Source organism: Pleurodeles waltl, chromosome 2_2 (genome assembly GCF_031143425.1).
Source record: "Pleurodeles waltl isolate 20211129_DDA chromosome 2_2, aPleWal1.hap1.20221129, whole genome shotgun sequence".
Taxonomy (NCBI): domain Eukaryota; kingdom Metazoa; phylum Chordata; class Amphibia; order Caudata; family Salamandridae; genus Pleurodeles; species Pleurodeles waltl.
In genome coordinates, this window is record NC_090439.1 from 1061743443 (window position 1) to 1061756592 (window position 13150).

Sequence of the window (13150 nt, forward strand, 5' to 3'; positions counted from 1 at the left end):
TGACGCAAACCAGGTACATTTACACGCTAGCAGCGCTAGTGTGTTGTTACAACTACCTAAAGACTCTTTTTATTTTAAACCTTTTAAAAATCATAACTTGACTTGTGTATGTTGGATTTTTTGTCGTTTTGGTCTTGTTTTGTCTAGATAAATATTTCCTATTTTTCTAAACTGGTGTTGTGTCATTTTGTAGTGTTTTCATTAAGTTACTGTGTGTGTTGGTACAAATACTTTACGCCCAGCACTCTGAGGTTAAGCCTACTGCTCTGCCAAGCTACCAAGGGGGTAAGCAGGGGTTAGCTGAGGGTGATTCTCTTTTATCCTAACTAGAGTGAGGGTCCTTGCTTGAACAGGGGGTAACCTGACTGTCAACCAAAGACCCCATTTCTAACATTGGTGACCAGCGGTCGGGATTTGGACTTGTATTTGTACTTGACATACAGTAATTGAGTGTACACTACTGTTTTGATCTCAGACCACTACGTGACCACATACTACTTGTCTTGTGATTCTGCTTTTTGTTCTCTGATGTCCTCCTGGAAGTATTGATAATATTTTTGGACTTTGTTTTTTGGTTGTGAAGCCTTTGCAGAAATGGAAGTCAATTTCTGGCACCTATCTATGTATAAAAAGTGGCAGCTTAAAGCATTCTGCATGGAAAGGGGACTGGCTGTGAACAAGGAATCCAGAAGGGAGGATCTTGAGTCAGCCCTGTTTCAGGATGAATTGAAACGTTGTCAGGCAACACCACCAAATGAGTCTGAGGAGGATAACTACTCTGAGGAGGAGGATTACTCCAAAGAGGAGGGCAGTGGCCCTCAGGAGGGAACAGAAAGAGATAATAGGCTCCTAGCTCGAATCCGGAGTCTGGAAGAGTTTAAGAGGGCCGAGGAGAAGAGAGCCTTAGCCCTGGCAGAAAGGAGGAGGGACTTAGAGATTAAAAAAATGATTTATGCTTACGAGCTTAAATTGAAAGAGCTGGAAGTCATGAGGGCTGAGTCCAGCTGGAATGGTGGCAGCAACAATTGTATATCCAGTGATGCTGCAGAAGTACACATGCCCAGAGAGGTGGTGCCCTACTTGAAGGAGGGAGTTAACACACGCCAGGAGGTTCAGGGGTATGAGGTAGCTCCAGTGATGCACAGGGTCCCTGAGGTGGATTGGGGAACTGGCATGGGGAGTCATATTCCTACTGGTGGGAGGGACACTCTACTGACTCTAGTTGAGAGTGACAGGGAGAGGGGTTCCCCCCAGGTAGAAGTCCTGGTTATGGAGTGTGAAGACATCCCAGAAGAGTGTGGGTTGAGTGTCAGGGACAGTCAGGTACTGTCTCACCAGTCTCAGGAGGGTGATGTGGGGTGCTTTTTCAAAGCAGAGTCACTGGATGGTTGGGTGAAGGGTACTTTGGTTAATTCATGTGAGGGGCTGAGTGATGTAATTGCTGGAGAGCATATGTCTAGTCCTTTTTTTCCAGAGCTATGCCAACACCAGGTGGAGTGTGAGTTCTCTGACCCCAGGGAGCTTACAATGGAGGCAGACTTCTGGGTGAGTACCAGAGAGTCTGAAGAGGCATTTGGGGGTGCTCCTGAGAGGAGTGGTCTAGGTAGTTCCCAACCAGGTGAGGTAGGGAAGGATTGTAGTGTCCCAGGTAGGTCCCAGTGTAGTGGGATGGGTGAGGGACCCCATGTCCAGTCTCAGAGGAGAGGGAATGGGGATGGGTTGAGGCCCAAGGTGCCCGAGATCCGGTCCCAGGTCCTGGAGGGTTCCCTGCGGGAACCCCAGGAGGGGAGCCTAGCCTGTACCATAGGGCCATCTGTTGAGGGAGACCCCACAGTGTCAGGAGAACTTGGGGGGGCGGCTGTAGCCAGCGTCCCACCAGTTCTGGTGTCTGGCAGTACCACTCCTAGTGAGGGGTTGCAGAAGTCCAGACAGAGGGTTGAGAGGGGGTTGCGGACCCCAGTGGAGAACCTGGAGGGTCAGGGGTCAGCTCTGAGAGCAGAGCCCCCCATGAATGACCTTGGTGAGACCATTTCTGGGCTGGGGGGAATCCAGACTCTGTCACATGGGCAGAGGTCAGGAGACCTGCGCCAGCCAGACTCTTGTGTGGCCCTTCGGGACAGTGTGTCCCTTGAGGGGGGTAAGTGTGCCCCCCTGGAAGTCCTGGTGTGCCAGGCAATGGTTCAACCGCAGGGTGGTGACTCTGGGTTGAATGATCAGGTTCAGGGGGTAAACTCTGACCTGATGGGGGGTAAGTGGGCTCCCCAGGAAGTCCTGGTGTGCCAGGCAGTGGTTCAACCGCAGGGTAGTGACTCTGGGTTGGATTGCCAGATTCAGGGGGTAAGCTCTGATCTGGTAGGGGGTAGGTGTGCTCCCCTGGAAGTCCTGGTGTGCCAGGCAATGGTTCAACCGCAGGGTGGTGACTCTGGGTTGAATGATCAGGTTCAGGGGGTAAACTCTGACCTGATGGGGGGTAAATGTGCTCCCAAGGAAGTCCTGGTGTGCCAGGCAGTGGTTCAACCGCAGGGTGGTGACCCTGGGTTGGATGACCAGGTTCAGAGGGTAAACTCTGACCTGGTAGGGGGTAGGTATGCCCCCCAGGAAGTCCTGGGTTGCCAGGCAGTGATCCAGTCTGTGGGTACAGACCCTGGATTGGGAGGCCAGGTTAAGGGTGTCCCCCCTGACCTGGAGGAAGGGGCTACTGCTAACAGTGCCCCTACCATGTTGTCTTCTGGGGGGGCCACTCCTAGTTGGGTGGTTCAGGACCCCAGAGGAGAGGGCAGGGGGAGGGAAGCCTCACCCCTGGCCCTGGTCCAACCTGAAGGTACAGACCCCAGGTTGGAGGATCAGTTGCAGGTTAACATCCCTGCACTGATGGAAGAATTGTGCAGGACTGCTTCTACAAGCACCCTGACAGTTTTTGACTCTGGGGGTGCCGCTTCTGCAGGGAGGGTACAGAGCCCCAGAGGGGAGGACCAGGGTCAGGTTGTCATCCCTGACCTGGTGGAAGAGAGAGTGGTCAAAGGGTGCCAGGCACCTGGGGCTACCACCCCCCACTCTCCACAGTCACAGTGGTTAGAGAGGCCTGAGGTCGGGCTCTCATCCCTGACAGTTGTCTGGGGCCACTGTGGCTTGCTGTCCTGGTGGACAGAGTTGCCCCTGGGGGGGGAAGGACGAGAGTCACACCCCAGGGGTGGAGTGGGCAACACCATTGTGTTGGCCCTGGTGGTACTATCTGCCCATTGCAATACATCTGTGAGCAAAGTAAAGTTAGGTGTTGCACAGATGGTGTCTGTAGATGTGGAGAAGGGTTCCCCATGGGTTAGCTTAGTGGGCCTTGAGAGTATGGACAGAGGGATCCAACTGGAGTCAGGAAGGCGTAGAACTGGAGCATGCCCCTGCTGTTGTGGGCCTGGGTCCCTGTTCTATCGCCCCAATCAGGGAAGTACATCAAGGTATTGATTGTTCTCCCCTGGCTTTAGGCTGGTAGGGGGTCGTGTTGGACTTTTGCTTTTGCAGGGTCATCCCCAGACTTTTTTGCCTCCTGCCTCCTATATTTTTCTGACATGTTGCTGTTGGCTTTTCAACTCTGAGCACTTTACCACTGCTAACCAGTGCTAAAGTGCATATGCTCTCCTGTTTAAATTGTATGTAAGTGGTTTATCCATGATTGGCATATTTGATTTACTAGTAAGTCCCTAGTAAGGTGCACTAGAGGTGCCAGGGCCTGTAAATCAAATGCTACTAGTGGGCCTGCAGCACTGGTTGTGCCACCCACATAAGTAGCTCTGTAATCATGTCTCAGACCTGCCACTGCAGTGTCTGTGTGTGTATTTTTACACTGTAAATTCGACTTGGCAAGTGTACCCACTTGCCAGGCCTAAACCTTCCCTTTTCTTACATGTAAGGCACCCCTAAGGTATGCCCTAGGTAGCCCCAAGGGCAGGGTGCAGTGTATGGATAAGGTAGGACATATAGTAATGTGGTTTATATGTCCTGACAGTGAAATACTGCCAATTTCGTTTTCACTGTTGCAAGGTCTGTCTCTCTCTCATAGGGTAATATGGGGGCTACCTTTAAATATGATTAAAGTGTAGATTCCCCTAGAGAAGAGATGGACAGGTGGAGTTTGGGATCCCTGAACTCACAATTTAAAAATGCATCTTTTAGTAAAGTTGATTTTGAGATTGTGCGTTTGAAAATGCCACTTTTAGAAAGTGAGCATTTTCTTGCTTAAACCATTCTGTGACTCTGCCTTGTTTGTGGATTCCCTGTCTGGGTCAGTTGACAGTTGGGTTGTTTTTCACCTCACACCAGACAGTGACACAAAGGGAGCTGGGGTGTGATCTGCATTCCTGATTAGCCATCTCTGCTAGGAGGGAGGGGTGGAGTGGTCACTCTCATCTGAAAGGACTGTGCCTGCCTCTGACAATGCTGTCTCCAGCCCCCTGGTGTGTGTCTGAGGCCTTGCCTGGGCAAGGCAGGATTTCACAAGAAGGTGTGAGTCCCCTTTGAAGGAAGGTGACTTCAAAGACTAAAATGGGTATAAGAAGGGCACCCAAACTTACAAACTTTAGAAACACTTCTGGAATCAAGGGGAACCTCTGCCTGGAGAAGAGCTGATCGCTGAGGAACAAGTGCTGCCCTGCCTGTGACTGTGCTTTGTGGAGCTTTCCTGCAGTGCTGCTTCTGCCAGAGTAAGAGGGCAAAGACTGGACTTTGTGTGCCTTCCATCTTGAAGAAGAAATCTCCAAGGGCTTGATGTAGAGCTTGCCTCCTGTTATTGAAGTCTCAGGGATAGCAAAGACTTCTTCCTGCCAGCACCTGGAGTCTCTGGAGAGACCCCTACTCTGCTCTGTGGTGCCCTTCCAGTTCCTGGGACCCTGAAAGGAGAGGCTGGCAGCCTAAGGACAAAAATACACGCACCGAGCGCCGTGCGGAGAAAAGATCGACGCGAATCCGATCGCGGCTGAGAAAACGACGCGACGCCGGCTCCGCAGCTGAGAAACGACGCCGCAGGAAACGCGACCGAAGAATCGACGCCCGGAGCAGGAGAAACGACGCGCAGCATCGCTGACGAAGGCTGAGAGATCGCAACCTGCGCCGCGGGACTTTCGGACCGTCGCGTGGCTGGCTGTTTCGACGCGCATCGCCGTGCCGAGTTGTTTTCGACGCATATAACCGTGCAGGGTTATTTTCGACGCGCACAGCCCGTGCGGGGTTATTTTTGACGCAAACCAGGTACATTTACACGCTAGCAGCGCTAGTGTGTTGTTACAACTACCTAAAGACTCTTTTTATTTTAAACCTTTTAAAAATCATAACTTGACTTGTGTATGTTGGATTTTTTGTCGTTTTGGTCTTGTTTTGTCTAGATAAATATTTCCTATTTTTCTAAACTGGTGTTGTGTCATTTTGTAGTGTTTTCATTAAGTTACTGTGTGTGTTGGTACAAATACTTTACGCCCAGCACTCTGAGGTTAAGCCTACTGCTCTGCCAAGCTACCAAGGGGGTAAGCAGGGGTTAGCTGAGGGTGATTCTCTTTTATCCTAACTAGAGTGAGGGTCCTTGCTTGAACAGGGGGTAACCTGACTGTCAACCAAAGACCCCATTTCTAACAGTCACTCAATGCTTCATTATGGATCTGCCTGGTCCAAAATGGCCACCTTGTTATTGCCTATAGCTGTCCTATTGATCTCTGTGGAAGTTGCCTCCTAAGAAAATGGCTGCTCATCCCTTTTGCAGAGAAGAGAAAGCCACTCTGGTTTTCTCGTACCCCTAAGGAATACTCTTTTTCCATTGTTTCCCTCTGCGTGCTCGGTAAAGTGGAATTTCACTATTTGTTTGGGGGAATCAAAACATTTTTATCAGACCAGCAGCCTCTTCCAAGATGGCCGTCGCTGCCAAGGACCAGAGCAAGTATGAGGAGTCCGAATGAGCATGCTGTGCTTTCAGTGGTGTTGGCGCTCTGGTACCATTTTATGTATGAATCTTCCTGGTCCTGGTCCGCACCGCATTTCCTCCTTCTCTTCACTGTAATGGAGTTAAAGTGCCACTGCTCAGTAGCTTAGACTGCTCTGCCCTCAGCTCTTTAATGCAAGAATTCAGCACAGTCAGATGCTCTGAGGGCATCTAGAATTTCCCTTGCCTGCAATGAAGTTCAAGGCAGTCTTGCTGGCTATCTTAGAGGTGTTCTTCTTCTAGGTGTCTTCCCTGCTGGACCTCCTCATCATCAAGGATGACATTGGAGTGTTGCCAGTCTCATGTTGGGATGTTGCTTGTGTTGTCCTTCATTTCGCAGCACGTCTTAGTTCGTTTCTCTTCATTGCCAATTGTAGTGCCCTGTCTTGCATGCAGACAGAAGACACACAGCCAGACGTGCATACTCTAACTACTCTATTGGTAATACCCTAGCTATCACAGTTGTTCTATTTTTGGGGGAGCTTGTCCCCACCCATGGCCTTTCCCAGCAATACTCCCTTGGAATGTCCCTGTTGCCATTCCTTCCTGCCTTTTTCCATTCCCCATGCAGGCAGTGGTGTCCAGTGTCCTGGCTGTGGATGGGGAAGACCTCTGTCTTGCAGGGTTCTAGTTTCCTTACTAAGTGATAGAACCCATAAATTGGGGGTCAAGGTGTGGAAACAAAAATGAGGTAGAATAACAAGAGGACGAGTTGTGAAAAGCAGGCTGATGGTCAACATGAACATTTTTTTTTAAACTCTGCAACAAAGAAATTGGCAACAAAAAGAAATATGACAGTACATCTGGTCTGGTTTAATTGGAAGCAACAACTGCATTTTAAAATATCTTATCTGATCGAGGCACCTGTTGCAGAGAGTGTTTTGTGACCAGTAAATCTCAGGTGATAATAATGGTAAGACAACCCTGCTGGATAATGCATTTGCTGCAGGTATCTGTGTTTTGTCTAGTAACTGTTTTGACTCGATAAGTAGCAATGAGGGTTAATGTGTTTCCTGCAAAGGACGTTGTGTGACATGCAGACAACAGATTTTTATTTTATGCAGATAGTTAAGTTGGTCACTGCTTTTCACACAGAGATCCTTTTATTACTTCCAGTTCATAAACTGCAATCCTTCTAACATAGCACAGTCAGCTATGAACCTGCATCAAGAACCTGCATGCAAGGCATAGGTTTAGAACCTTATAGTTTTTTTCTCAACCTGTTGTTATAAGCCCATGAAGCTATCCAGTGCATGGATACCCTAACTGGTGACAAGAAGTGCTTTACAAATCTACTGATTAGTTGATTATAAGGCTGCTGAAAGGGGTTTCTTTGGGAGTAATAAAGTCTTATTAGCGCATACCAATCCAAGCACTGCATAAGGTTTTAAATTATGAATTTGAGTTCCTTCCAGCCATGCACTCTAACCATATAATTCCTAACGCTAAAGGTTAAGTGTAATTCTAACACCTTGAAAACCTCATAGCTTTATGTAACATCCTGTACATTAATTTACACATGTATGATTTATAGTCAATGTTTAATGTATGTTTGATGTACAGTGCTCTGACGCCCTGCATTGGGACGACTAGAACTATAAAATAATTGAAAAAAAACATTTGTGCTATTTAAATTGTTATTAGTGTAAATACTCATTCAGACTGATCCATCCAACATTCTTACAGTGCATGCATATCTCTTATATACACTGATTGAACAAAGTCAAAAGCTTGCCTCCAAATCATAGTTTCTGTTAAGTACTTGTGAAGTGATAACAAGCTGTGTCCCTTTGTTTCACTTTCATTGCATTGACGTCTAGGTGTTATTCTTATGATAGCTCCCAGCCAGGATTATACTTGAACAAAATGAGGACTGATGGCCTTTAAAATCAGTCTTTGTTTTGGGTCCAGCTGGAATCTAAATAAGAAAGCCTCTCACTGCCTGCTCATTGTTGCTCTGAAGAGAAAGCAGGCAACATGTGAGTGCTGCTGAATTATGTCCCGGGGTTGGCTAATTGCATGGGACAAATTCAGCATATTTCACTGCGGCCAGAAGGATCCCTGATCTGGCTCAATAGTAGCTGCTGGATCCGGGACCCGGATAGATCCTCCTTCACTCCAGAACTGCGCATGTTACACTCTCTTCATGTCGGCAGGCATCCATAGAGATACCATCAATTCGCATTCATTTCATAAGGATTTGGCCAAAATGATCTAGGACCAACTTCAGATGTCTGTATTGCTCTCCATCTCATATTTTATGCAAAATAACCACTGTCTGTAAATCAAGTGGGATGGATGCTCCAGCCACGCATCCATGCCTCCTCAAATCATAAGGGCAGAAAGGCAAAAGTGCCTCTTTAACCTTAGTGGAAAAATAGTTGTCGTAACAGTTACTCCAATTCCCTTTCCTCCATGACAATGTCATTGCCTCATGCCGCTACAGCTCTATAAGGCAAACATCACCACTGTGTATCTTCTGGATGTCAGGTGGCATCTGACAGCTCTAGCAAGTATGATTTAGTGAGGTAAACGCTCACTGCTGACATCTGCTGTGACATGCTTTTAATGAATGAGGGTGCTTGCAGAATCAACTCATATTTTCATCTCAGGGAGTTGATAACTTTATCATACTTAGCCAGAGTGCTCAGAAATGTGAAATATGGTAAGTGCTGTATAAAACAAGTTATTAATAACATGAATGGCACATTTCCGTGGCTACATTTTAGATACAGTATGAAATGCCAGCGGCATTCAGGTTAATTTAGCTGCGGAAATGACACATTTAGTGAATCTGCATGACCTACCTGAATGCCAGGGGGTCCCTGGAGTCCTGGCTCGCCTTGAATTCCTTGCAGCCCCTGTGAGGTATAAAATTGTAATAAATTATAATGACCACAAAACCCTTATTTTTCGCTGAGAGTAATGTGAAGGTGTTACTGTGAAATGTGGGCTGCTGCAGCGCTACATGTCATTTCACTTACTGCAGCCCAGCACACCTTACAAGACCAGTATGAAAACCTGACCAGAACCTACGGTAGGTAAGTGTTGGACCTGGCCCTTTTTACAGGGTTTTCCCCAAACTTTTTGCCTTCTTCCTCCTATTTTTCTTACCTGTTTGTGTTGGTTTTAGGACTCTAGGCACTTTACCACTTCTAACCAGTGCTAAAGTGCATATGCTGTCTGTCTAAAATATATTGGTGATTGGTTTCTTTATGATTGTCATATTTGGTTTACTAGTAAGTCCCTAGTGAAGTCCACTATGTGTGCCCAGGGCCTGTAAATCAAATGCAGAACTGATTGTGCCACCCACACGAGTAGCCCTCTAAACCTGTCTCAGACCTGCCACTGCATTGTCTTTGTGTGCAGTTGTAAACTACCATTTCGACCTGGCAAGTGCACCCACTTGCCAGGCCCAAACATTCCCTTTTACTAAATGTAAGTAATCCCTAAAGTAGGCCCAAAGCAGCCCCATAGGCAGGGTGCAGTGTATTTAAAAGGTAGGATATGTACTGGTGTGTTGTACATGTCCTGATAGTGAAATACTGCTAAATTCGGTTTTCACTAGTAGACTGACTAGCTCTCCCATCAGGTAACATGGGGATTGCCTTGAAATATCTTTTAAAATCTCATTGGGAGCAGATAGAGATATGGAGTTTGGAGTCTCTGAGCTCACAATTTAAAAATACATCTTTTGGTGAAGTTGCTTTTTGAATTGCAAGTTTGAAAATGCCACTTTTAGAAAGTGGGCATTTTGTAGCTTAACCATTCTATGCCTCTGCCTGTCTGCTGAATACAAGTCTGAATCAGGATGACAGTTGGGCTGTTTGTGTATTCACTCTAGACTACAGGTGGACAGAGCTTGCAGAGTTACCCTCCACGAAATTCCACTGAGTTATCTGAGAACTCTGTGAAATTCTGCGGAGTTCGGAGGAGACCTGGCGGTGTATTGACAGGCTGCTACTGCGATATACCAATACCACTCTGTCTCAACAGATATCCAAAAGATTAAATGTCTAAAACAATTTACAGAAGGCTGTCACCGCTAACTGGGCGCAAGAGTAGCTTTAATGAGACCAGGCCACAGTGTGCAAAAGTGAATTTGGGAGGCTGGGAAATAGACCTATTACTAAGGAGGCCTCTAACTCGGGGCTCAGGTGGTTCTACGGAATGTCTAACATTTCGTGAGCTGCATTAAGGAGGAGGATAACAGAGGGCATGAGTGGTTTTATGGAAGCAGCTAACATGGTCAAGTGTCTTGAGTGGTGTAGAGTGCTCAACTCTGAGTGGTGCTCAGCATTAATTTAGATTGAATGGGAACTAAGATTACCTCATTGTGGCCCATCATAACTGCTATCAAAAAGGCATAGCAAGTAAAGTTTGCTGCTGAGTGACAAAACACAGATTTCCCTTGATAGCTAAAGGATCCCTGTACATAAGAGCACCAGGCTATATACAGAGAGAGACAGAGACACAGAAAGAGAGAGGGATGCAAATGTTGCCAATTGCAAGGTCACAAAACATGCTGCACAGACATGCCGGGAATAGCAGAGCACTGCATTTTCAGAATAAACAGTTGCAGCACATGACTAAAAACCTAATGTCACCAGGCAAAACACAAACAACTGTGCTTGGAAACGGGTGTAGAAACCTAACAAGGTGTGACTTTTTTCTGGTAGTGCCAAGAAGCACACACGCATTGGTGACAAACCCTTCCCTCGGTATCTCTGCCTTTCTCTCTGTACAGCACACCTCCCTCTGCACCATCACCCGACCATCAAAGGCAGGTTTTGCTCCAGGCCACCATTCGCTCAGGATGTTGCTATAATCCCTAGTGCCTATTGATGGGTGGAAATCATCAAAGTCCTGCATGTAGGGTGCGTAGATGCTACATAGTAGGTCACCGTTTTTGGGGTAGCCTTGTTCCATAGACTACCTAAACATTAGACATCCACGCACTTAACCTCTTAAGAAAAGGTTTCGAATATATGTGGTGAAGGCTCTCTGCAATCCCAGCCGAGATACTGTCAAAGTTCAAAATGCCAAAGGCTGTCTCCATAACACACTGAAATATTATTTTAACAACATCCACAAGCTCCAAGTAAAGTCTGCTTTAGCTCTGACCCTGTGGCCGTCGTGACTGGAAAGGAAGACGGAGCTTCTCTATGTTTTATTGGGCTGCTATGTCACCGGTCTTGTGATCCTGCTACTGCACTTCTGTGTTCAGGCAGCACATTTGGACTTCTGCTTTAGAGCTCATTTTAGCGGGTGTTACTTGGGCAGCAGAGGCAGCTGCCACTAGCTCTCAGAAGAAAGCTAGATGCTTGCAGGAGAGGAGGTGGGTGAGAGAAGTGCAGCAGAGCCCATAGGGCTTAAGAGTGAGAACAATCAGCATGCCCACTGTCAATACCATATACTAAGTGCTGCTATCGTACAACTCTGCTTACCATTTGCTGTGACCACTGCAAGTCATACTAGCAAACTGTTGACCGCAATTCCAGACCAGTGCTGTTCTCAGTCAGGTGGACTCTGCTTGGAGTGTGGAGTGCCAAAGCTCCGTGAGCTCTGCCAGAGGAGCGGAGTTTACTGCCCACCATTACTGCTCTAGACAGTCACACAAAGGGAGCTGAGGTGTCCCCTGCATATCCTGATGGCCCATCACCACCAGGCTGATGATTCTTTCTGAGCTAAAGTGGTAGGAGGAGCTGACACTTGCACCTGAGTAGGGTTGTGCCTGTCCTCACACAAAGCAGTCTCCAACCTCCTGGAGTGTGTCTGGAGCCAGAGCAGCGAAAGGCATCCTGTGCATTACAAATCCTTCTCTTTGTAGTTGACCAACTCCAAAGACAGAAATGGGTATAAGTGTTGGACCGCTGACACCACAGAGTTAGAACACTTCTGGACTGAGGACATTCTGCCAGGAAGAAGAGCTGGATTCTGTAGGAGGACTGCCACTCTGTCTGTTGCTTTGCTGTGATGGCCTGCTGCTTCTCTTCTGGGAGTGACAAGACTGAACTTTGCTTTCTACATTCTGCTTTCTAAGGTTCTCTAAGGCTTTGACTGAGCTTTCCTCCTGTTATGAAGTCCTAGGGCCATCGAAGACTTCACCTACCAGCGCCTGGGCTCTCTTTCTGAGAGTCCTGACTTACAAGTGCTGCCAAATCCAGTTCCTGGTCCCTTGGAAGTTAGCTCTGGTACAACTAAGAAGAAATTAAGCACATCGACTCCAGAGCGACTTTGGAACCAGCGCCGCTTTCCGACTTCGTGCCGCCGCCTGACCCAGAGTCGTGATCCTTACTGAGTGCAAGGACTGCGACCTGCAACACAGACCTGATGCTGTCACAGTGCCTCTGAAGACCTGCCACCGCGTGAGTCCCAAGTGCAATATCACCAACGTCATGACACCTGACCCTGCCGCAGCATCTGTGGCCCCATGGTGTGACCATAGCACCGTAAAGTTGACGCCTCATATCTCGTCCTGCTGGGTTCATTGACCCCACCAAGTGGTAAGGAACCGGTGCCTCGCCACCGATGCCGCATCACCTCCACTGTAACCATAAGCAACCTACGTCTCACCTCCCTGCCTAGCAGTACTGGAACCAGTGCCTCACCTCCCTGGTAGTAGTAAGGAACCAACGACGCACTGGCTCCATCAACACCTCACACCTCCCCAACTCCATGCAACATTTTTGTCTCCTCATCGTTTTCCCAGGCACAGTACATGGGGTCCGTGCAACTCCATTAATGGCCCGCAATCCCTCAGGAGTGGCGCTAGACAGTTGTGAACGACGATGCTGTCATAGCCCTAGTTGGAGCTATTGTGTTTCTAAGTGTTATACGAAGATTTCATCTTTGCAAATGTGTATCTTTGCTTGTGTATGTTGTATTTTTGTTGTTTTGGTCTTGTTTTACTTAGATAAATATTGACTATTTTTCTAAACTGGTGTGGAGTACTTTTGTGGTGTTTTCACTTTGTTACTCTGTGAGTGTGTGTGTGTGTGTGTAAATAAATATTTCACACATTGCCTCTGTGATTAGCCTGACTGCTCGTGCCAAGCTACCAAGGGGTTAAGCAGGGGTTATCTTGACTCCATTACCCTGACTAGAATAAGGGTCCCTATTTGGACAGGCTGCAAACCCCAGCCAACTAGAGACCCGATTTCTAACAGTAAGATACAGCAGACTGCGGAG

At 47.5% G+C, this 13150-nt stretch overlaps 1 protein-coding gene across 1 annotated transcript in view; it reads right to left on the reverse strand.

The window, feature by feature from the left end:
- The window catches only part of COL22A1 (collagen type XXII alpha 1 chain), a 900581-nt gene that overhangs the window by 222278 nt on the left and 665153 nt on the right, over positions 1–13150 (reverse strand). Inside the window, exon 35 of the mRNA XM_069220797.1 lies at positions 8767–8820. Within this exon, the coding sequence (XP_069076898.1) occupies positions 8767–8820 (54 nt within the window). The remainder of the gene's footprint in view (positions 1–8766; positions 8821–13150) is intronic.